The following is a 24752-nucleotide window of genomic DNA, read 5'->3' as shown; positions in this document are numbered from 1 at the left end:
ATCCTCCATGGTAAAATATCAAAACTAACACTAACACTAACACTACTTGTAGTGAAGGCAAAAAAAAAAAAACACTCTACTCGTAGTAATTACTTGATCAATATTAGAGAGGGGCTCATCCTTTTCCACATAGTAGACTCCTCGTGGACGTCTCCTTTTCCTAATTTACAACACCAAAGAAACAAATTCCAGGAAAGATGCGAATATCTTGGGGGCGTGGTATGTGATCTGAACTACCAAACCCCGCCGTCCCCATGTCATGCTTCGCACCAACAACATTGTCTCCTCACTTTGGTTACATCAAAATACAAAAAGCAAATGTAGCTCGATGGAATACGACTCCATTAATTATGACATGAAAAATATTCTTCTCAAAAGACGAACGGTGGGAAGAATGGTTTGATTTCTTTTTTTTTTTTTCCAGGCAAAGTAGTTCAATGATTGTTTAGACTCGATTAATTACAGTGGTAAGCATTAAGAATTAAATACGTTTCTTCATGTCCTCATACTCCTTTTTTGTCCCTTTTCCTTTTCTTTTTTCTTTTTTGGGCCAGATTTTGTCCCTTTTTCAGAGTTGAAGAATGCTTGCCCTAATCTATCAAAAGAAGAAATAAATAAATAAGTTCCCAAAGACCAACTCGACGTTTTCTGTAACGAGGTTTTCCCCCCGACTGCTGTTAAATTCCTGTTTCTGACCCCAAAATAAATATATTAAAAAAAGAGCTGGAGAGAAACTCTCTGCTCGTTTGTTGTGGTGGTTTTTGGCTCTTTTTTACTGCCACAGGTTTCGCTGCCGAGGCCACCCGGATCAAAGTACTATCCACTTTGCTAACTGGTTTCAAGCAAAACTGTTGAACACTTGCTGTTCTTTTGTTAATACCGACCATGGGAGGGTTCATCCTCTGCCACTCCAAATGTTATCCCTTCGGCATTGATCAGACTTCATGCTCTAAGCTCTCTGAATTTCACATTTCTGTTCTTGCATTTTGAAACACTGCTCCTCCTTTCTGATATCTGTTTCTTCTGTGGTCGATAAGTCTCACCTATTGATAAGTATGACTTGCCTTCCTTACAATCAAATGACACCCAACCTCTCCAATGCACAGGGTTCCACAGTGCAGTTGATAGCGCCTACACAATGTGCTCGTCCCCAAAGTCCTGCTCTAGCTCTCGGTTTAACAGCTGCAATGGCTCTCGTGATAGCTCAGATAATTATTAATCTGGGAACTGGGTGTACTTGCTGCAACAAGAGCCCTCATCTCTCCAGCTCTAGTTGGACAATAGCAGTAGGTTGGTTGGCCGGTTCCTGGGAAACAGCAAATAAGTAGCGACACTTAATCTGAATGGATGCCTATTCCACCAAAATTTTCAATGCGATGCGACTAATTAGACGACCTGAATTACAACAAGGGCAAAATGCTTCTGTAACATCATGTTGTTGTATGTCCTCTCTTTTGACTTTACGAGACGGTTTATTTTTGTAATTTGGATTGGAAAACTCCCATGAGCCCCTGGGAGCTTCCTTGTTCTATCAATCTTGGTTTCATCATTTCCCTATCCAGTTACTGCAGCTCCTAACTGTCATGTTATTGTTGTGCATCGCCATGTTCATGTTTATCCAATATCTTTTAAGCTTATACTGAAGTAAAACATTCATAATGCGCTCTAATGTAATGCAGGTTCACATTTGCTGTAGCATTTTTCTTGCTGCTGACAGCAGCTGCCATGAATGAGAGACACGGTGAGAATAGCACCGACTTTGGGAACTACTACTGCTATGTCGTAAAACTTGGAATCTTTGCTGGAGGAGCTGCCCTGTCCATAGTCAGCGTCACCCTTGGAATGCTGTATTATCTGACTATGACTTCACTGTCGGACAACGATACAGAGAAGTCAAGATCCTGTTTTCGTGGATGAAGATGCTTACAAGAGACGACATTTCACCTGAAACAGAAGAGGTGCTGCATGCAGTCTTTTCCTTTTGAGAAAATAGAGGAGATTGCCCTTTGCTTTTTACCTATTACCTAGTATTAGTATACTGTACCTCAAATGCAATATTGGAGATTGTTTGAATACTCATTGCCCGTAGAGCTATGCGTGTCAACGCTTTCTTCCCCCACTCTCTTCTCTTTAGCTGATAGGATAGTAGAGAATGATTCTAGATGCGGTTGAAATGGGAGTCTGAAAAAGAATAAAAAATCGTTTCGTGTTAGTTCATACTATACAGCTCTGATAGTATAAAGCATGCAACACCGAGAGAAGCAGACAGATACCAGGATATAATCAGATGATCAGACCTGAGAGTGGGTAGTAAGTAGTAGATAACGAGAGGGGCAGAGATCTTTCGGGCGTTCAGAGAGCTCAAGGCTGTGAAACCGAGAGCCTCGACCAGAGACTGCATAAAGTGCTTCCCTTAAGCAGCACTTGCCTTGCAGTGAGGACCTCAACCTCGGCATCCAACAGCACGAATTTTACTCGTCCAGTCCCGTCAATCCCCTGGCTGATAGTAAGGATCGGAGGATCTCCCTGTAGTGCTTCTATAGAGCTGAGCAACCAAGAATCAGGGAATTCCCCCTAAGAAGGAACTCTCAAAGGGCACCCCGCAGCGTCTCGAGCTACGGAATCCAATCTCCATCTGAGAGAGATTGCCCGGCGCATCTTCTCTAGCATCCACGAAAACTGGAACCGATCAAATTCGTGACAAGGAAAAAGGCGGGAGGAGCAGAGACAGAGATTTGCATCGCTTGAGCAGCAAATGCCCAATAGTGTGAAAAGTATTGAAAGGGACCAGACCAGGCTGGAAGTTATCCGCGCGGGTTACCTTGACCTTTATGGTAAATTCCACCCTGTCCCTATGTTATGTGACAGTGACGAGCGGCACATCCACACATGGATCCACGTGGATCTCACGTGTAATAAACAATTGAGATCTCCACGTCACATGATCCAAGGTCATGTTGGTAGCACCGTACCTCTATTAGAGGCTGGAAGTCATCTGCATAGAGGAAAAGACGCGCAAATATTCGATGAGTATTACTCAATCATTTTGCTACGTAACATTCAATCGGAACACTTAAAAGTGAAGAAGTGACCTTATAATAAGTTCACAAGCTTTCACTTACAAATATTTTTATTGATTGACACTCATTCACGGTGAATGAATAATACTCATTGAATATATAGTTGGATTTTATCAGGACATATCCTTTTGTTGTATACTTGTACACTGCATGGGCTCTACGCCTAATTCATTATAATGATTAATTCTCTAAACCTTTTAGATTTTATCGATTAAATCCCCATCCCACGGAAGCACACAGCCCGACAAGGGACTTTTTTTTGTCTTTTTCTATTTTTTGCTTTGAAACTATTTTTCTTATTATTTTATATATCGTAGTAAGCATTTTCGTGCATATTTGACGGCATTAACCGCCACATCATCAGTCATTACCACTAAGTTACGATTTGGACCATAAAGGACTAAACCTTATAGGTTTGATTTAGTCAAAATGAAACATATAGAACTCGATCGATAAAAACGGCAAATGGAGCAGGTGCGACTCATGGAATAACATAGATACCTTTAGGAAGAGCACATGATCGTTTAATTATCATTCGTACCCACAGTCCGCTCTTGCTGCAAACTAGCCACCAATCCAGAACTTCACCTCAAAGGCATCGCTTCTTTTTTACGGCTTCCCAGCAAATGATTTGACGAATTTGAAAGGGACCCATTGTCCTCGAAGGCGATGGTGCCCCCACCCTACTCATGTTCGCTCCACCTACATCAGATGGCCGCTCATTCCAAGAGCAACCTGGTTTGATATAGATGGATCAGCCGTCATCTGATTTAGAAATACAACAGTCTCACTACACTTACCCCTCTCTCATTTCCTTCCATCCAAAGTAAAGCATTACACCATCTCTAACAAGAGTTTCTCTTTCAAAATTTTGAATTGATCTCAACTTTTAGAGACATTCAACAAAAAGAAAGACTTCTCGCCCCTTCAACAAGTGTTTATTTTCAAATTTTTAATGAGGACTCGCATACGTATTATTTTAATTAAATGCATACAATTATTATCTATTACTATTGTTAATTATTATTAATTTTTTGGTAAGAATTAATTATTATTAATTAAACATAATTAAAAGCAACCGCTCAAAAAAAAAAAAGTGAATTGAGGCTGCTGCGTGGGAGGCAGAGCTGCCGCGCAACAGCCCCCTAGTCGTCTCTGTGCAGAGAGACGAGTGAGACACAGCTCCGCTGGCGGAGCCAACTCCAGCAGCCACGCGCGTCTTGCGCGCTGCCACATGACGAAGAGACTTGCGTGAAATGGCTGCTGGAGGTGGTCTTAAGGAGACTTTGGATCCGATCAACTGGGCATTCATATGCTTCAACGATAATAGAGGAAAAATGTCACCCGTGACATACTCTTAACAATTATTATAACTGAAAACAGCAACTTCCACTAGTCCATTATTTAGCTCAGTCCAGAGCAGTGCATGCTCATGTAGATAATATTCCCCGATAAACTAACAGAAGGGAGAACTAGAAAAGCCACTATGGCACCTGCTATATGCATTAATAAATTCCCAATGCTATAATACCAATACTATGATGTGAGGTCAGCTTCTAACCTGAGCATCAATAAATTCCAATGCTATGATACCAATACTTAGATGGTCAAAGTGCAGTGCATTTATTTTTCCTTTCTTTTTTTTTCAATTCTCTCTCCCCTTCCTCTCTATTTGGGATACCACGTCCAAGGATGGCCCGGTTCCGTGTAGGTAGGCTCTTATCATGTCTTAAAAAGCGAGGATGTGGCAGCAGTAGTGGGGCAGTGAGGGCAGCAACTGAGAGCTTCTGTGTTCCGCAGCAGGCTCTGTAATATACTTTTATCTAAAAACTTCCAACACAATGTACAAATATCTCTAGATCTACTTCTCCCTACAATCTGCATTCAATCGACAAATGTTAGCAACTGCTTTTGATGGTGGCCTGTTGATCTTCTCAAGCAACCTACTGAACACTAACTTCACAGGAATGCAAGCCACCGTAGTTGGTTTTGATGACCCCGGTTCAATCAGTCCACCCATCCCATTGTCAGATCGACCAAGCATGCATTTACTGCCAAAATTCTGCTCAATGGCAATCGAGGACAGAGTCCTTATTTTCTGTCGTGATGACAGGCTTACTCTCTTTGTCAACTTCTTTGAGATTTTCCTGTTAGGTTGCTGGGCAGCCATTTGGGGAAGGCTCCTCCTCACCAGGAAACCTTTCTGACTAAAACCTCCTTCACCTACACTCTTCAAGGACTTCCTTTCTCGATCTACAGATGGAAGGCCCTCATCTTCATCTCCATCAAACGCTGATGATGGATTTGAACGAGGTACCCGGAAGTTGGCTGTCCTCCTAGCAGTCCTCCATGCTGCGGGAAGACCCATCTTCCTATTACCATAAATTGCTTCCTCAGGCATATCATGATTCAATGGTAGAAGATGATCCGATGAGCCATCTTCTATTGCTTCAATCTGGATGGAGTGCCCAATGATTGAATTCCCATTTAACTTGCTTGTCACAGCTACAATAGGTACTCGCTCTCTTTGATAGCTCACCTGGACCTTTAGATCCACTTCAAACAACACGGGTCTCCTAGCCCCACTAAGAGGATTTCGGCCAATTAAGAATGGATCATAGCGTGCCCCTCTGAAACTCATGTCTTCACAATCAATTATTTTCGGACTCCCAGAATGTTGACCTCTACAGTTCACTCTCGGAGTAGGGTAGTCAAGGTCTCTAAAGAGATGGGTTTCCAGATACTCTTCATTCTCATCAGCCTCATCAATACTATAGTTTAAGTCACTGTAATGGACACGAGAACCCCACTTTGATGATCTTTGCCCAAATATGTTTCCACTTTCAACAGGATGTATTCGATGACTCGAGCCAATTAATGCTTTTCTATCGGTGGCATCCAAATGCCTTCTTGGGAGATTCCGGATATTTCTCTTCCGTTTTAATTGCCACTTGGATACGGCTCGACTCTCAGATACATGGTCATGTGGAAGTACGTGAGATGCATCTGCAGAGAGTACTGAACATTCAGGCTCCTCGCTACTCATGCTTCCATGTTCCTGTGCTTTATGCAATCCCGTAACATCCGAATCTTCTAGAGTAAACAGTTCATCACCCAAACAAACAAGATAATAGAACCATAAGAAAGTGAAATTTCAAATTAACCAAGGAAACATTCAACCGAATACTAGATCAAAAGTCAGTTATCATACCTGAAAGAGAAGTCATCTCATCATTCGTATTTTGCCCTGTTTCTGAAGAATCAGGCTCTGATTCCGATAAATAATACTCAGATGAACCATAGTCACCAGCTCCAGATAATCTAAATGCACTTCCTCCCATCTGACAAGTATTAGGGTAAGGGTTGCCCTCCCCAGATGTAGAAGGAGAAATATCCATCATGCTTCGAGGATTCTCTCTGTCATCCAAAGAATCACTATGGTCCTGTGGCAAATACATGCATCTACTCCGCTTTGCTCGGCAGATCACTCCCATCTCCTCACCTCCTGAATAGAAGAAGTTGGAAATGGTCAAGACGTGAGAATTTCATTGTTAAAATAAAATTATATTAAGGACAGCTATTGTTGGCCTCTACAAAAATTATAAAATATGTCTCCACAGTATCCATAATGAGCTACTGAAGAATTACCATCGGCAGAGCTGGTGTTTTCCACGCTTAGATCACCTACACGAACAAGATGAGCATCATTCATCCTAGGATTCATGAATCCATTCATAGTAATTGAGGATGGCAGCTTCCGCTTGGGAGTGGCAATTTTGAGTCCAAAATCTTGCAATCCTCTCATACGAGGTACATTTTCAAGAAGACCATCTTCCTGAAAGATTTCATTACCGTACCTCCCCTTCTGCGAATATGAAGCGACGTTTGGTATCTCATCCTTGGAAAATCTCCTGATGACGTGAGATGACAAAGGATTATCAGTTGGTTGTCTTCCATTCCCTAGTAATCCTGAAGGCACGACTAAACTCCTTTCAGTGGCCACTGATGACTTGCTTCCAGTAAGTTTATTAGCGATATCGACTTTTCCTTGCTTCCTCAATAGTTCCTTCTCGAGTTCAAGAGCATGAAGAATGGCATCTTCTCGACTAGCATACTTCTCTCGCTTTTTCGTTGGAGTAGCCTGAGATGATTCTACTTTTTCAATACAATCATCAAACTCTCCGCATCGAAAGGCCTTAACACGCTTTGATCTCTCCAAGTTGTACCAGTCTCTGGTGTATTGACAAGAAAGTAAGCTGATCATTCCCATTAAAAATTGATGAATAGCAACCAGTAACATACCCTTAGAGTATTTTATGAGTTAAAATGGGAGTTTGAAAAATCATAAGAATATCTAGTGCACAAATTTGATTCAAAATCAGATGAGAAGCAGACAGATACCAGTAATATGCAACTATTCGGTTCAAAGTGCAATTAATAATTCTAAATTGAGAAGTCTCTAACATTTGAGTGTGGGAATTAAGAAAAAAATAACCAACTACATCCATAAAAATTGGCAAAATAAAATATTCACATGTTATAACTCCTGTAGGCGAGATGGAGAGGTTAAATGTATGCATGGAGGAGCACAAAGTAGAGATGTTAATTGCCTATTCTCAATGGGCTTTTTCATTGGAATGGATTTGCCTTTCCATTACATACGATTAACCCGGAAGAGTAACCCCATAGCTAACTCAGAATTAGGTTTACCACTGTTCCATCTCCTGATGCTTTCTTCACATTGATGGCAAGATGCATCTGGTCACATCCCGAACAGTATATAGTACATAGGAAGGGAACAGGATTCGCAGAACAAAATCATAGCACCACTTACATATTTTTTCAGCTAGAGAAGCAATTTTGCAAATGTTTCAGCTAATCGCTAGTGAACCACGATGTTACCTCATATTCAGCTTAAATTCATAGCAAAATATAAAATGAGATAAAGCAAACCACTAAATTCATTACTGTCGAATGACTAGAACAAGAAGAACGAATTACTAAGCGACCTAGTCTATAGAAGACAAGTGGGAAACTCACATGCTAGCATCTTCTCTGCCCAGGAGCTTGACTGGAGTCCCTGCACGAGGTGAAGTTAGATGAGAATCTGAAAGCTCCTCAGGACCCAATATCTTGCCGGGCCACCATGAGCCGTTCCTCCTCCGGACCCACACAATGGATCCGGGGCTACAATCCGCGGCGCCTGATCCTGAACCACCCTCCATCTCCAACAGACTCAAAACGACAACAACTTCTTCCGCACTGCAGCTACATACATCTAGCGGATCACGCACAAAGAAGTGCCTGCACGGCAGGGAGAGCAGAGAGAGATGAAGGACCGGAGATAGCTCCACGTATGGTAGAGGATTTGATTGATGATCGGACTAAAATTAGGGCTAGGGTTTCCATCCGAATTGGGGATTTTGTTTTCAACAATCTAATTCTAATTCTAGGGTTCTTTTTAGTTAATAATAAAATAAAAAATTTGAGCAAAAAAAATTAAAAATAAAATAAAATTGAAAAACGATTTTGGGAAAGTCGGTATCTGTTTGACCGGTATGTATTTTGTTTCTATTTCCATGTCCGCATCGGCTGATTCCACAATATTTTTCTGTTAAATGACAAAAATAACCATCTTGTTCATGTAATGTAGCAATTTGCGTTTCATAATTTATTTATTTTGAAATAAGCGTTGGATCTTCATTCAATTGATCAATATTGACAAAGTAAAGCGCTCATCCAAGCTTAACATATTGGAGTATCTATAAAATACCAGCATTTTTTTTATAAATTAGAATACCAGCACATAGGTATGCAGACTTTCTCTCCAACAAAATTCAAATAGCACGTGACTTCAAATTAAAAGCATATGTAAATTTTGCTACTTCGCATCGGATGTTGGACAGCAGACTTAGGTCGGGTTTGACAAATTAGGTGCTAAAAACTAAGTACTTAGTTAAGAAACGAAATCTATAAAAAGAAAACATGAATGATAAGGAAGGGAAGATGTTTTGTGATGGGTTAACAATACCGATAAGTGAAAATTGACTTTTTTCATGAGTCAAAACGTTTGACTTATTCATTAGGTGGTTTTTGGTTTAATGATTGTAATTTGGACCATCTTAGCTTATTTTACTCTTTTTCTCCTATTCAATTTCCCTTATAACTAACTTTTATACACTTATTTAATTAGGTTAAAACATATACATCCTTACTCTCTTCTTAATATTGTCAATCACCTTCTTCACCATCACATTTCTTTAAAACTTACTGAATTTCTCCTGCCAAATATAACATTTAATAAACATAATTTGCCTATAGTAGCTTCAAGATAATAAGAGAAAACTATCAAAATGGTCATTGAAAGATTTTAAAACTAACAAATTGCTACTTGAAAGATTTTTTGAAACAAAATGATGACCAATATCCATAACATTTTGGTACTACCGTTAAAATTCCGTAAGTGCCGTTACGGAAAAATGACATGAACGCTTATGTGGCATCTAATAGACAAACGGCCTCGATTAACGTTGAACTTCATCACATACGACGTTGTTTTTGTCCTCCCGTTTTTTTTTTTTAAAGATCTGGCCCAAACAACGCCATCCTCAATCCTGTCCCCTCCCCCAACCGAACGACGTCGTTCTTCCTATCCCCTCCCCCCATCAAACGACACCGTCACCATCATCCCCTCCCTCCCCCATCTGCAATCAAAATTAAGGCAAGTTATTGAAATTAGGGATTTCCCGTCCCCTCTTCTTTACGATTGTAGCCGTACTTTGAGGTTGATGAGGCTTGATCGATCAGCTTTCATTAAAGGGAGGAGGGTTGAAAATGTTCTAGCTCATGAATTGGTGAAGAAATAATAGGAGCACAAATGAACCCTAGTTGTGCTGTTAAGGTGGATTAAATGAAAGCTTTTAATACGGTGAGATGGGGGTTTTATTGAATTTATTGAAGGTTGCATTAACAAGTCATATTTTTTTGTCAATAAACAAGTCGCTGGCTGGTTATTTCCGGGAGTGAGGTAGGGTGATCCTTCGCGTGGCTTGGGCGTATGCTTATCTGGAAAAAAAGGAAGGTCTTTTTGGTCATTCATAATCATAAAGGATTGCTCGTGGAGTTGGAAAAAAATCCTCCATCTTATTCATTAAGTGTTGCAACAAGATACATACCTAAAATTCTTCATGAGATCAACTGCAGCTTTCTGAGGAGTGATAGATTATTCATAGGATATGCTACTCTCAATCTCATCAGGCAGCAGCAGCTTTCCCATCCATCGTGTAGGCCATGCCCCAGGGCCATGGCCAAAGCACCAAAGAGAGGAAATTTTGTCTCCGAAGATCACAACCCAACCGACACTGTTCGATCTTTAAGATGTCTTACATATGAATGAAATAATAAGTAAAAGAAAGTTCAATTTAGAAGGGGTATTTAAAGAAAGTGCACTGTCCTAACAGTATCAATGCCAGTTCGTGTCCATGGTTACGTACTGCATTTTCTGCTGAAGCATCAAGTATTAACCCCAAAAGAACCAGATTTCATAAACAATAGAGGAAGAATGAAATTTCTCCACTCGTACTTGCAGTCTACTCATCAGTAACTAGCAACCGCCACCCCTCATTCTCCAAGCCAACCAACCATATATTTCTATAAGTTACAACTTTCAAATAGAATAATTAAACATAATCAATCTGCATAAACCATCAGAGGAACACCGGCATTTGAGATGGCGCCTTCAATCTCAAATTTACAAAAATGCAAATATTGATGTAAAACATGGCATAAGCATATCTATAAATTCCAGTTGCAAGGGCTCGACCAAATCATCGCACGTGCATTCTGAAGGATCATTGCCCAAACCTAAATTAAGCCAAATATACAATGTGCTTGTTCTTCTAAGGAGTTATTAAACAAACATTTGACATTATATAGAATGAACCTGCGCATGATCTTACTCTAACATAAGATTTACAACGAATATAGTTATAATAATGATCAACAAGGGGTGGGAACGCCTGTAAATACCAATAAAATTGGTCCACCCCACCACTCCTCCCCAAAAAGAAGACGAGGGGGGAAAAAACATAAAGGGAATTAGTAATAGTTCAGGAGAGTGGCTCCTACCATCCTCCTCTATAGTTACCTAGCTCTACATCCATAACATCATCTCGAAGGCATCGACATTTCCGGTGGTTGCCCGTTCAGCGAATGATTTGATGAATTTGAGGGTAGGGGCCCATTATCCTGTGCGGAAGCACCACTGCCGCCCCACTTCTGTTCTACATCGCCTGGCTCGAGGACATGCACCGTACCATCACTCATTCCCAGCGCAATCTGGTTTGCCTCAGATGGATGAGCAGCTATCACCGTTGGGAAAGCAGCAGTCCCACTGCACCCAAAGAAACAGAAACAGAAGTTCCCCAGTAAGTGGAAATTCATATTGCTTCAACCGAAATGGAGGAAAAATGTCACCCAATATACAAAGGGAAAAAGAAAAGGAAGAGCAGCCTCTGCTAGTCCCTTATTAGCCGAGGTGCAGTGCAGCCTAGCTTTATAAAGATAATCTACCTCACTAACCTGACAGTTGGGGGGTGTATGTAGGCAGAAGATGCAATACGGCACCTCAGCCTCAAGCTATCCGCATCAAACACCGCTACAGCTCCATCACAGAAAGCAGCATAGACCAGTAACCCATCACATGAATATATTCCACTCGATATCGGAGCATTGAGATTGTCTTTTGGGGACCACTGTTGGAACAAGGAACAGGTATGGAGTGCATTAATATCCCTTAGTAGCAACAATAATTCCATTCTCATATGCCACCGCAGGTGGCTACGACAACTGTTATCTTACAACATATGTAGCAGATGATCCCAATCTGCATCAGCACAAGCAAGTATCTAAAACATCTCTATAATTAAGCTGCGCCTGGTACAGAGGAATGCACACATCTCCTAACATAATTACGATATGAAACACTATCTTAGAATGGTAATGCCATTACACAGCATTGATGGTATACAATGTTCTGATGACAGAGAGATGGCAAGCCACGCTCAAAAAATTAGGCAACTTACTCTTGGATATGAAGATAATGAAGAGCCCTGCTCAGTAATAACATATCTGCTTAAGATGGAGGGTAAATAACGACAATTGATTGATGCCAATCTGTAGTTTCAACTCGCGTAATAATGATGTCCTGTGTCCTCATCACATGTAAATATACTACATGGATCAAGAGCAAAGAATCTCACTAGCCCATGTTATAATGCATTTACTGTCATAGTTAACCGGTCCAAAATTACAAGGTCTTCCTTCCTACCAACAGAGGCAACCTTTAATCTCTGTTCTCTGTTACACAGAGATCAGACATAGCACTAACTGATGCAACAGTTCGGTATTTTCTTAGATTACCTGGCTGACAGCTTAACCTATATTGCCAAGGCATTTCATCTGACTGTGTCCAATATCAGACCAGAAACCCAATTCTGTTTAAGCTCTCCAAACTTCAAGAACATTTCAATCTTATACTGCTTGTTCAGTTAGGACTTAAATCCTGTACAATTCCTTACAATTTGTACTAGGAAAATTACTTAAGAAACCGGTTACATGCTCTGAGAATATGGATTTTTCTTTTCAACAATGAACTAAATTGTTGCGGAGCGCCAGAAGTAAAATAAGGGAATTGCATTTTTGACTCCACGAACTAACCACATGGGAGATCTTTATGCTCTGCTTCCAATGCACTCCGTCAGAGTACTGGATATCTTAAAAATTCAAAGTCCTTAGTGATTGGGCTCTAATGTTGTTAACTTATGTAGCATTGACTCTTGCAAGCTGTTACATAAATCCATCGAATAACTTAAGCAACACACTATCACATGCCCACTTAGGTGTCAAGCAACCATCACTAAGACATTTTTAACAGTTTTCAGAATAATGCTAAATGCTTTTTAGCAGCCTGCATTCATGGGAAAAGCGGATCACTCTGTCCAGCGATAGCATGTCTATTGTTTCAATAATAATCACACTATAATAAATAGAAAAACTTTTATCGGCCAGCAGGGCTCTGATCTTGTTTCATGGATTTTCTCCAAAGACTGAAGAAATATGTGGATTCCATGTAATAGAACGAATGTAGATGAAATATGTGGATTCCAATGATACAAACATATGTTGATTCGCCAGAGTAGACAATTTGTCCTGTTGATAGAAGAGATCATGCTGATAGAAAATTGTAAATACATATCAATCCAGGATAATGATATCCACTAAAAGCATACCTATAAGGTAGTAAATCAAGTGAAGAGTGGCAATGAGAATAATATAGAGCAATTACATCAAGCTAAAAGCGGTAAAATGTGTAGATTAGTTGCAACTTACGGAGCGCAAACATTCAAGCTTGCTATCGTAGACAGCAATTTGACTCTCGTGGACAACCAGAAGGTGGATTTGATCATTGTGGAACTGGACTTTTGTCTCTCCAACCAATGGGGACTGTTGACCTGCAGGTGCTTGAATTAACCTACTCTTCTTCTTCTCCCATCCATCAATGCTCCACATACATAGCTGCACCATCAGTTATGTCAGTATTAAGCCGTGCATTATGAACCAAAGAAGAGTATGCAGAGTTAGATCTCAACAAAAACCATCATCTCTATATGAGATCAATTTAGCACATCGAAGTTCCACTTGTCAATAGCACAAAATTAAAACAGCATAAATGGACGAATTTTGTGCCCCTTAATCCAGCCTCGAGCAGCCAAAAAGATCCTGACCATACAAAGACCCTATACTGCTCAAGCCAAAAAAAAGATGTTCCTAATCTGTTCAGATCAATTTCTAACCTGAGCATCAGCACCAGAGGAAACCAGTGCATTTAAATTTTGAGAAAATGCCAGCCCCGTGATCCGATTCTGATGTCCCTTCAATTTGGTTTTCACCTGCAAACATGCAAAAGTGCAACCGAGGGACAAGCTCAAGACCAAAAGCAGCCAGGTGAGCGGATGATTTTTGAAATTTTGCAGTACACATTAAGCCTCAATTGACAAGCATATATAGTATCCATGTCCAATGCACGATAATCATTTCTTTTTGAAAGTCAAAAAAGAAATGATAACATTAAATCAATCAAATTGTAATACTATTAACAATATTAGAATTCTTAAATCAATGACTATGCAATACAATATTATTTTTAATTTGCTTTGTACTACCCTATACTTCATTTGTTTTATATTCAGTTATCATGTGTTTTCGTAATTTACTATCACATTTTTTTATATCTTTCATGATCATCTAATAATATACTTTTAAATTATTTTTTGGTCCGACCACAGTTAACCCATGACCTGGTCATTTCAATGTCTGGTGCAGTACTGATAACACCACATTAAATGATATGACCGATAAGCATACCTCATCAACCCTCACGTTGTATATCTGAATGGTAGAATCTTCCATGCCTATCGCAATTATATTATTATCTTGAGGATGAAATGCCAAAAAAGTGGCAGCAGGAGGTGGAGACATAAACGTTGTCATGACCTGAGAAGCAGAAAGATGTTCATCTAACCATTTTCTATCTAAAGCCACATGAAACTTGCTTATTCTCACCAGAAAAAGCCAGCTACGAGAGTCGATATTGCCAAAATCTAAAGTAAATGCATCAGAACAGAAAGCAGGCCGAACATCAAACAATAAACCTTAAACGTCATCATGTTGAACAATGAAATCTTCCCACCAGAAGCTGACATGACATAAGAATCATTTTTAGATAGGGCAATGCAAGCAGCAGATTCTTCTGGTGATTTACTGTCACTTATGTCATTTGTCATAAGAGTTCCATTAGGTGGCTGCCACAGCTGTGGTACAATATGTGCAGTAGCCTGGGAAGTATTCACATGAAGAGATGTTAGAAAAGAGGATGTTACTATAACATCATCCATAAGTTATAGGGACTGCATTTTATTTAGATGTAAAACCAACCTTCCCTGAAGGATTCCTTTCACTGCGCTGCCATTTCCAAAGCTTGTGAACGGCATTAGAAGCAAGAGCCAGCAAAGCTAGCCCAGAATTGGTGTATATCAGCCTTACCACCTGTGTATTACGGATAACTTCTAGTCACTAATTACATTTTCATGCAGGTACTCATCATGCTGTTATACAGTTATCAAAGAGGAACTTCTAACTGAGCTGGTGATATTATATATTTATATATATATATATATTTGAACTAGGCTTTTTGGCCCGTGAGTAGCATGGAATTTTCACGACAAATATAATTGTATTTACCAATTTCAAACTTTAATTGGTCTTAGTTAAGTTTCAAAATTGTCATACAGAATTTTTCTTTTTTCTATAGGATAGAATACCTAATAAATTCGGTCAAAAATTAGTATGCCAAAAATTTTGAGGATACATTTGTAGTTATCTTAAGTTCTGAGGATATATTAAAATTAAAATATTTCCAATTATATTTATGCTTATACACTAACATTATTAATAAATTTATTTATAAACTCTTAATTTATATGCATTTATTAATTTGATCCTATTGGATCCTAATTGTATATATGCTTATTACTATGCCACTATTTATTACATTGTATTCAACTTTATATAATACATAGATAAGGAGATGATAAGATATTATATATTACTAAAAATCTACTATTTCATATTCAAGAACAGATAATTATCTTCGTCCTATTCCTATAGGAGCAATTAAATCCTAGGTAGCACAATTCTCCATCCTTGCAATACCTTGAGTCTACTACTATGATCATCACCGGAGTAAGCACTGTATGTTATATTAAGGAATAAAGCAATCTCCCAGATGAAACAGTAATAATCACAGGCCAATAGATACAGAACCAGCAACAACACTCGGCAAAATCAGTGCTCAAGCAAAGACTTCATTTTAAAAGAACACTTCGATAGTAGAAGAAGGATAATTACAGGCTAGACAAATTACATAGGGAGAAAAACCAAAGTAATAGAAACCATGTATATCTCTCATAAATGGGTGATGGCAGTCTATAAACAATCACCTTGCCCGTAGTCAGGCTGTCAGGTAACCGCAAAGTTTTCAGTTGAGAAGGATCAACTGCATCAGACATTTTCCAGGTCTTGATCTTATCGACATCATCGGCAATTCGGGGCTTGATATCAACAAGCCTACCACTCTCCATAGGTCCCTGAAAAGATGTGTGAGACTATCAAAAACAAGCAAACAGTAAAAAGTGAAATTTCACAGAGGATGCGACCCATACCAGACTGTTGATAGAAACAGCTGCCTGCATTCTATCAGGACGTTCTGGCATTGAAGCCATGGAAGCAGAGACGGTTGCCACAGGACCAAGTGCATTTACAATTAAAGGCTGCAAAAGCATTGGATACAAATTATACGTCGTCAACTATATGTAATCTCACAATGGTTGCTCCGTTACAAATGCTCCATTTGATGTGCTTTTGCTGGAAAGTTGTTCTGTTATTTATGCTGAATTAGGCACAGAGAAACAAGAGTAAAGCTACCTTCGAATTCATGGGCTCAGGAGGCGCTCGATTTTTTTCAATAGCTCGACTCTCCAGCATCCTTATCAAACGCATACCATCAGTATTAGCCAATATCTTGATACCACTATCATTTGCCGTGACAGCCAATAATGAACCTTCCTTGTTAAATCTCAATCTGGGACTAGCCTGCAAGAAGAGAGTCAAACAACTTTATATGTACTATTTGACTAGTGCAAACAAAATCTGTATGAGATTGAACTAACAGGCAACCCGCCATCTGCATCTACAGCCGTCAACATGCTGGTATTATCCATATCCCAAAACTTAATTTGGCATTCATCACCAGCAGCTAAGAATCGATTCCTTGTTGTGTCGAACTGGACAACACCTAGAGATCGCTTCCTAAAACCAGAATATGTCCTTTTGATAGCACCCTCAGTTTCATTCCACTCAACTAAGTGAGACTCGCCCTCCTTACTTGTTCCACACGAAAACAGCCTGCAATATGACCGCAAAAATTATACATGCCTCCTGAATGCCGGCACAAATTCATAAAATACAGCAATAATATTGATAAAAAAAAAACAGTGGCAAAACTATGAAGACTTTCTAATTCCCATAATTGCATTAAGCAGAAAATATCTTGCACCTATTTCCTTTACATAACTTCTATGCATTGCACGTATGTCAAACAGAGCCTTCAAAAGCTAATAATCCATTTTTATACATAATATGATATCAATCTCTAACTGATGGATAAGATGTATGTTAGGATCCAAAAGGACTGATAAAAGGGATAGACTAAGAGATGAGGTGATTTGCTGTGACCTTAAGCTCTTGAGAGAACTTGTTAATTCTCCAACGAACACAAACCTAGTTCCATCAGCAGTGCATGCCATAATGTGCACCAAAGATCTAGTGCATCATAGTCCACCCTAGACCTCAACAACCATATAATAGAACTTTGTTAATATTTGAGACGAACACAAACCTGGTTCCATCAGCACTGTATGCCATCATGGTGCACCAAAAACCTGGTGCATCATAGTCCACCCTAGATCCCAAGCAATCATACAACCATGCTTTTATTTTCCCATCAATGGCAGTTGAGAAAATGAACTGCAAATTAATTTGGATTTTACAGTAAATTAGTGGTCCAACATTGAATTCATTAAGCCAGTTTAATAGACAATGCACCTGAATGTTTTCTTTGTAATGAGGGCATACTGAATATACTGGTGCTTCATGGCCTTCAAATGTGTACTGCCTGCGGCCAGCCACAGCATCCCATACCTATCAACACAATACCAATTAAAGGGAGGGAACGTATATATCTATATAATATATATTCTCCTTCTCATGCAAATTGAAATAATACCTTAATTGTCTTATCATCGCCACATGTTACGATACACAATTGCTTGTTTGGATGAGCAAATGCAATGTCATTTACACCCCCAATATGGGCATCAATCTGACGGATAAAGCAGGGGTCAGTGAAAAATAACTGCTTCCTTGCATCACAATCAGAACAGTGATGGGAAGAAAGCTTACTTCCAAATGCTGCCTGAGCTCTCCATGTGGATTATAAGTGTATATCTGGACAATATGCTTCGAAAATGCGACACCTAAAAGTGCAACATGCAACTTAAAATTTTCAATATATCAAAATACAAGCAATTTATACAAACAATTTTGCGTAGAGGCTTAAAGCACAGCCAGTGGAAAAGGTGACTGCTTAGAGAAACAGATTGATATGCATACCCAGTATAAGTCCATCTGGGCCCCAAACACATCTATTCACTGATATAGCAGCATCATTTAGCAAAGCTGACTGGGAGAACAATAATGCAGAAGCGAGTCAATTTCTTTTGAAACTCTTAATGCCATGCTCGTTCATGGACTGGTGATTCTTTAGTAAAGATAAGAAGGAAATTGAACCACCGAAAAAAAAAAAAAGAACCTGTAAAGGCATTGAAGGTGCTGAGATATCCCAAACCTTAAAAGGTTTATGTGCCAACCTCTCCCTCGATCCCACTTCCCAGAGGCTAATTTCACCGAGATAGGTCCCAACTACAGACAATTTGATTATTGCCATCACATCAGACAAAAACAGAGTTCCAACCCTAAGAAATAAGCTACGAAAGCAAGCATCTCGAAGAGCAAACCTAGAAGTAGAGTCTGCTGTTGTGGATGAAAATCCATGCTCATGACATTAGATCCTTGATTAATAGCCCGGACAACAGTTTTAGGAAGGTCATCTTGTGAGTAAACATTTGGAGAATGTGATGCACCAGAAAAGGACACCTGTTGATGGCATTATTGAGCAGATTTTTGTTTCACAGGCACCACGAAAGTATTATTAATAGTCAACCTCATCTAAAGGCTAATATGGTCAACAGAAAGATAAAGATTGAAATTGGATTGGAAAAGAAAGACCTTGCAAACATACATCATCAGATTGGCCTGTGCGAATCCTCTTCATCAAGTGCTCAGGGTCAGCTGGCTGATAATCCATCCCGGTTGCACCACTTGGTGTCCTCGGGTGTTTCAAGAAGGCAGCTGTATAAATCACAAGGAGAGAACAATTATAAGATGTGCAGCAGAAACCCGCAACAGAACCAAACAGAAGCCCCAATCCACACCTGCACCAGAAGTCTGCACAAGGCCAGGGGGGCCAGCTGCCACCGGGTGATGAGGCAAAGAAGGATTTGCACTAGACATCCAACCAGCTATGGCACCAGGGGATGGTGAGACTACAGGCTGAAATGGCTGCAAAGCAGTAATACAGAAGCAACCAATCAGGAGTTGCTGCATATTCAGATTTATTCTTATGGTTGCAGGGTCCTTACACCGTGAGCTCCAATAGGTGGAAATGCCCCAGCCTTAGGGATGGGTCCTACCAATGGATTGTTAGCAGGAGGAGGAGGTCGAGCTCCATTTGCAGTCGGATTGCAAGTATGGTCAACAAATAGGGTCTTTATGTCAGGATTTGACCGTGGATTCTTGCAAAGTTGATGTTGCCAGTTCAGACTGAAAAAAAACAATTTTCATCATTAGCACTAATAACCTGCAATCCATCTGCTTCCTTAATGTGCATGCAGATAAAAAAATGTTTCTAATTACATGTGCATATGCACTTCGAAATACAATAAGGCCAGTGAAATAAAAATCAACAAGGACACATCCAAGAAAACCTCTGATTTATTAAGGTCCTCAGCCTTGAACTCTTGAAAGCAGGAAAAGAAAGCTTATCGCGGAACAGTGGGTTAGCTTCAATAAGCTTTTTAAGTTCCACGAGCATAATATTTCGAGCTGACTTTGTGTCTCCATACTTTGAAAGCTGTTCATTTTGCCTGTCAACAGTCAGCAGGGATATGAGTATTGCTATTTGCTAAGATGAACTTTAGGCCTGTGGAGATGATGGAAATGCACTGAGAGGAAGTACCTGAAGTTATCAAGCGTCAGCAGTTGTGTGATTTCCTTAAAGAGCTCTTCATTAAAGGATGCAAAAACTTTAAGGTCCCTCACAAGAATCTCAACAGCATTCGCTCGATCCTGCCTGATGTATAGAATACAGGAAGGTAAAACTAAATCATATCATCAGTATGTAATTATCCATTTGTAAGATGCATTAACAGACTGTGGCTGGACGCAGTCGTAAACAAAAGGATTTTCTTCCTCTCAGATTCTAGGTATTTCCAAATGGAAAAAGGGGGTGTGTTCGACAATGAAAAGAGATGCACCTATCAAGAGCTTCCAAGTACTTCTGTTTCCTAATCTCAAAGAATATCTTCATTGAATAGCGGTTATCTTCAACTTTCGTAAATCCAGATAGATAGCGTTCGACTTCATCCCATTCACCTGCTTGGACTTGATCTTCAAAATGCTTCATATTAAAGAAAAACCCTGATTCCTGCTCTAGCCTGTATTCAGAAATGTAATGGCGCGTTTGTTCAGAAACATGAACTGTCCCAAAATAACAGGAACTTAATGCATTATGCCCTTTCTCTGGTAAAGCTATAAAGAGGGAAGCTTAGGTCCCGTTGGATATATAAAGGAAGCAACTCTGCCTTTTCCTGAATCAGAAAATTACCTGGGGATCTATTTAGACTGTCATATATAATGATCGAAGGTACCAAAGCTAATCAAACAAACCTTCCTCCTCATGAGGTCAACAAAATCTATGAAAAATCAAAAGATGGTCCATTTGTTGCCCCAGCAGAGCTTAAAGATTAGAAGGAAAATTTATAACCAGAGAAAAATTGAACTCACTTGTGAACAGTTTCTTTGAACTTCTCCTCATCCAAGAACTGAAGAATTAAAAATACCAATTCCCTACTTAACGATGACATCGTCCCTGCAGCACCTAATCGCTCCAGCGCAAAGATTCAATGCTAAACTGAGACAGAGAGGTGATCAGCCCCAGCGCAGAAGGATGCTCTGCAAGGCAAAAGGTACAGCTACATGAGATAGTTTGGCATGCAAAATCAACTCGGTGCGATGTTCTTTAGCTGTGCCTAGGTAATGATTGATTAGGCAATGGTACTTAAAAACAGCGTTCAGGCCTGCTCTGAACCGTTTATCAAAAGCATTCCAGCTAAACTAGAGTTTCTTCACATGGAATCCCAAATAAACCGTACAATCATCGAGAAGAACAGAGATCCAGGAAAAGCTGAGTTCGAGAACCAGAACCAAGAGCTGAGACTTAACGAGCTGAATAATAAGCACGATAATCGAATAACCAAACGCTGTGTTCGCACCTCCATTGGGAGGAGAGGGAGAGAGAGCAGACTGGAGGGCGGCGGCGGCGGCGGCGGCGGCGGCGGTAACCTCAAGTAATATATCTAGGGTTAGGGTTTCCGGCTTGTGAAAGAGTATTTCGCTTGGCCCCTCCCTTCTCCTCCTTTTGTTTTTGCTTTTCTCGCTTGCAGAATGTGTCCTTTTGCAGCTAATTCAGCTGGGCTGCAACAACCCTTCACTTCACTTTTATCAACACTCTTTCTCGCTACCATTAGCAAGAATTGATATTGAAGCCTCTCTCCTTTTACCTCCTCCCGTACACAAAACCCATATGAGATCAGAATTCACATTCAGATATACTGAAATGTCCTCTTTTTTTTTTTATTTCTGCTCCTGTCCCATTCTGTTCTAAACCCTTTTATACTTTCTCTCTCTAAACAACAGAGAGAGAGAGCTTGCTGTATCCAGTGAAATCTCTCTCTCTGATTAGCATCAGCTTTCTATCGCTCTCTTTCTACGAGATACCTCCCAACAGTAGCTTCTCTCTCTCTGTCTCCACGGAGAGAAAAGACAACGTACAGTACGCACTTTCTCCATCTGATTTTCTTCCCATAGTAATATTTAATTAAAGTCTATATCAAAAAGATATTTAATTAAATAAAGAAGCAATTAAATGAAAAAAAGAGAGAGAGTAAAACATCCCCCTACAAAAGTGGCACATCGTCTTTGCAAATCGAAATGAAATATAGGAACGTGGATAGTCTCATATATGATAATTGAATTTCTTAATTTACGATAAAAGCGTGTGTCATTGAAAGAGATAATCAAGTATGTCATCAAGAGATTTTCAATTTCACAACACGTAACCCTTTATTTTCTTCACTTATCTATCTAAACTTACTACTATATAATGGGAAGAATTCGTATCCCCATTAACTATTTTACATAATTTTACTAAATTATCCTCAATATCTTTAATTATATAAGAAAGTGAAATAGAGCATCGCATGCTTGTGGTCAAGTGTAAGACTACTCTTATTTTGAACACACATCTCTTCTCTCGTATTTACACTTGTCTTCCCTCAACTTCCTTTTCTCTCTCCGTTATTCCCTCCCTATCTCACTCATTTACTTTTCTTTTTTTAATTTTAATTTTCACCCAAAAAAAGTTTTGGCTTTTAATGGACTCAATTTTTTAAATTCATTAAATAAAATGAAAATTTCAGAATCAAAATCTATAAATTTCTAAGTCACTTTTTTATTTATGAAAATTTTATTCGATGTCAATTGAAATTTTTATCGTCGCGCTTAAGCGCGGATGTAAATTGACCTTTACTAGATATTTATTCTTATGTAGGCTTGCATGCCTTCTTTATAAAAATACATGAGTGCGATTCGCGCTATGCATGGAATTAAATCTAATTTTAATTCGTAAGACTCTATGGGAACTACCAATTTATTATTTAATAACATAATATATATCAATTTCACATAAATTATAGATTTAGACCCGCACTACGACAATATCTGTGAAATTGATCGCTTAGTTTATACTAAATTTTTAAAATCTAATTTTGAATAGGAGATAATGATATAAATAAGATTAAGATTAAGGGGGAAAAATAGTTGGATGGAGATCCACGATTAAGTCTTTAAGTGTGGAGGGGAGAGAAGAATAAGAGAGTTTATCAGAGAAAAAAGTGGATTAACAGAGATATAAGATAGAGTAAATTAGAAATTTATCCCTGAATATAATGATTAATATGTGATAACACATGATTGTGCAAGAAAGATTTTTAATTTTTAAATAATATGTAACATTTAAAATTAAGTATATTATGAATTCTCATCAAAGAAAAATATATTATGAATTAAAATTGTTTCACTTAAAAATTAACGCTCCGTTTGGTTATGGAGTTGGAATTTTATTTCACTCCAACCTAATGGACAAAAGTAGATATTATTTATATATAATATATGAAGAATTTATTTTTAAAAATTGATTGTAATAATAGTTAGAAAAAAGTAGATGTGAGAATTTATTAGTAAATATAAGAAAATGACAAAATAGTGTATATAGATATATGGATATAAAAGTATATGCGAGAAATTTATTATTAAAAAATATATTATAATAATTGTTAGAAAATTATGTGCGAGAATTTACTATTAAAAGGAAAAAAATAATAAAAATAATGATTATTTTGTTGAATTGATGAAAGAATGAAATGGAATGGAATGAAGTAAGATTCCAATTCCTCTTGAACCAAACGACATCTAAATGAGTTTAGTCCAAAATTGTTTTTATCGAGGAGCGAAATTTTACAGTGCGTTTGATTTCAGAGTTTAAGTTTTGAATTTGTAATTTTGATTTTGATTGTGAAAAAAAGATAAAAAAAAATGTTGGGCATGTGGACCCCACTAGTTTTGTTGTGTAGCGCATTGGATTGCATATTAAATAATATATGGGGCCCACCAGTTTGACTTTGAAAAAATATATTTTGTTGTGCAGTGTATTGAGTTAAAGTTAAAGTTAAAATTTTAAACCGCAACTTCGAAAATAAACGGAGCATTATCTGTTTATTTGTTTTGACAAACAAATTTTAACTCTATTCCATTTAATTCAATTTATCTTAAATTAAACAATACAATTATTACTTTCTCTAAACTATTTTTTACTTTTTCCACAATTCAACAACACAAATCATTATTTTCTCTCAATTATTCATTACATTTTCACACTTTTTTCATAATTCAACAATACAATCATTACAACAAAAAACTCAACTCTATTTAACTTTAAAACCAAACACAATATTAATGTCATAAGCAAAGTTTTTGTTTCCTACTCCAAAATTACACGATTTAAGATAAATATCTTATGAAAGTACAACAATTAGAAATTACACATTTTGAAATTAAAAAAATAATTTTTATGTAAAAAAGGAAACAATGTGCCAGTTTTTAAAGTATATATAATACAAATCTAAGTAATTGTTTTAAGAAAACAAATATCTGAAAACGAAAGTTACCTAAGGTGCTTATTAAAAAAATAATTACTTTCTCTAAGACAATGACCGGAATTATATATTATATTGTCATTAATTTTTACTATCAATATTTTATTCAACATAATTTCAATACAAAATATATATTATATCTAGTTTGACAATTTAATGCCCTTGTCAATATATATATATATATATATATATATATGACGTACTTCTTTCGATGACTTTCACAATGATGTGATATAGATCCATCTTATTTCTATCATAGAAACTCTACGTAAAACTCGCTTTAATCCGATACAATTATTGTACAACAGAAAAAAAAAAGAAATATTTATATATATTTTTTGCACATGAATAATAATCTATTTAAAAAGGTATTCGAGATCAAACA

General features: G+C 38.2%; 2 protein-coding genes and 1 long non-coding RNA gene across 5 annotated transcripts; all 3 read right to left on the bottom strand.

Moving 5' to 3' along the window:
• Nucleotides 1–477: 477 nt before the first annotated feature.
• On the bottom strand, nt 478–2806 carry LOC116194529. The gene is made up of 3 exons (XR_004154454.1): nt 2298–2806; nt 2045–2181; nt 478–1944 (listed from the first exon to the last, which is right to left on the bottom strand). It is a non-coding gene; the product is annotated as an uncharacterized LOC116194529 (long non-coding RNA).
• A 1601-nt stretch (nt 2807–4407) lies between these two features.
• Nucleotides 4408–8534, bottom strand: LOC116196770 (uncharacterized protein At1g51745). 2 transcript variants are annotated; one of them, XM_031526653.1, is made up of 4 exons: nt 8121–8534; nt 6729–7312; nt 6292–6585; nt 4408–6173 (listed from the first exon to the last, which is right to left on the bottom strand). In XM_031526653.1, the coding sequence occupies exons 1-4, from the start codon at nt 8303–8305 to the stop codon at nt 4942–4944; spliced, it is 2295 nt and encodes a 764-aa protein (XP_031382513.1). In that variant the 5' UTR covers nt 8306–8534; the 3' UTR covers nt 4408–4941. The 2 variants fall into 2 exon arrangements, with proteins under 2 accessions (XP_031382513.1, XP_031382514.1); XM_031526654.1 differs by having other exon boundaries at nt 4408–6170; nt 8121–8533.
• Nucleotides 8535–10894: 2360 nt separating this feature from the next.
• Nucleotides 10895–21862, bottom strand: LOC116195066 (protein TOPLESS-RELATED PROTEIN 2-like). 2 transcript variants are annotated; one of them, XM_031524034.1, is made up of 26 exons: nt 21368–21862; nt 20880–21047; nt 20351–20530; nt 20053–20166; nt 19802–19960; nt 19457–19637; nt 19250–19376; nt 19057–19166; nt 18773–18911; nt 18568–18677; nt 18369–18438; nt 18159–18232; nt 17983–18078; nt 17802–17897; nt 17596–17723; nt 16868–17102; nt 16623–16790; nt 16361–16468; nt 16139–16285; nt 15075–15185; nt 14792–14974; nt 14505–14633; nt 13934–14029; nt 13470–13655; nt 11652–11833; nt 10895–11472 (listed from the first exon to the last, which is right to left on the bottom strand). In XM_031524034.1, exons 2-26 carry the CDS (start codon nt 20957–20959, stop codon nt 11247–11249), a joined length of 3435 nt encoding a protein of 1144 aa, XP_031379894.1. In that variant the 5' UTR covers nt 20960–21047; nt 21368–21862; the 3' UTR covers nt 10895–11246. The 2 variants fall into 2 exon arrangements, with proteins under 2 accessions (XP_031379894.1, XP_031379895.1); XM_031524035.1 differs by having other exon boundaries at nt 11661–11833; nt 21368–21854.
• Between the last annotated feature and the right edge of the window lie 2890 nt (nt 21863–24752).

Source organism: Punica granatum, chromosome 2 (genome assembly GCF_007655135.1).
Source record: "Punica granatum isolate Tunisia-2019 chromosome 2, ASM765513v2, whole genome shotgun sequence".
Lineage (NCBI taxonomy): Eukaryota > Viridiplantae > Streptophyta > Magnoliopsida > Myrtales > Lythraceae > Punica > Punica granatum.
Note: the sequence above shows the minus strand (reverse complement) of the source record. Positions and strands in the feature narration are given on the sequence as shown.

Excerpts from the sequence above, each read along its gene's own strand:
- LOC116196770 (XM_031526653.1), bottom strand. The coding sequence starts at position 8,305 with ATGGAGGGTGGTTCAGGATCAGGCGCCGCGGATTGTAGCCCCGGATCC. Across the intron at positions 7,313-8,120 it reads GGCAGAGAAGATGCTAGCAT|AGACTGGTACAACTTGGAGA; the intron begins GTGAGTTTCCCA and ends TCAATACACCAG. Across the intron at positions 6,586-6,728 it reads AAACACCAGCTCTGCCGATG|GAGGTGAGGAGATGGGAGTG; the intron begins GTAATTCTTCAG and ends TCTTCTATTCAG.
- LOC116195066 (XM_031524034.1), bottom strand. The coding sequence starts at position 20,959 with ATGTCATCGTTAAGTAGGGAATTGGTATTTTTAATTCTTCAGTTCTTG. Across the intron at positions 20,167-20,350 it reads TACTTGGAAGCTCTTGATAG|GCAGGATCGAGCGAATGCTG; the intron begins GTGCATCTCTTT and ends TCTATACATCAG. Across the intron at positions 18,079-18,158 it reads AGCTCAGGCAGCATTTGGAA|ATTGATGCCCATATTGGGGG; the intron begins GTAAGCTTTCTT and ends TTTATCCGTCAG.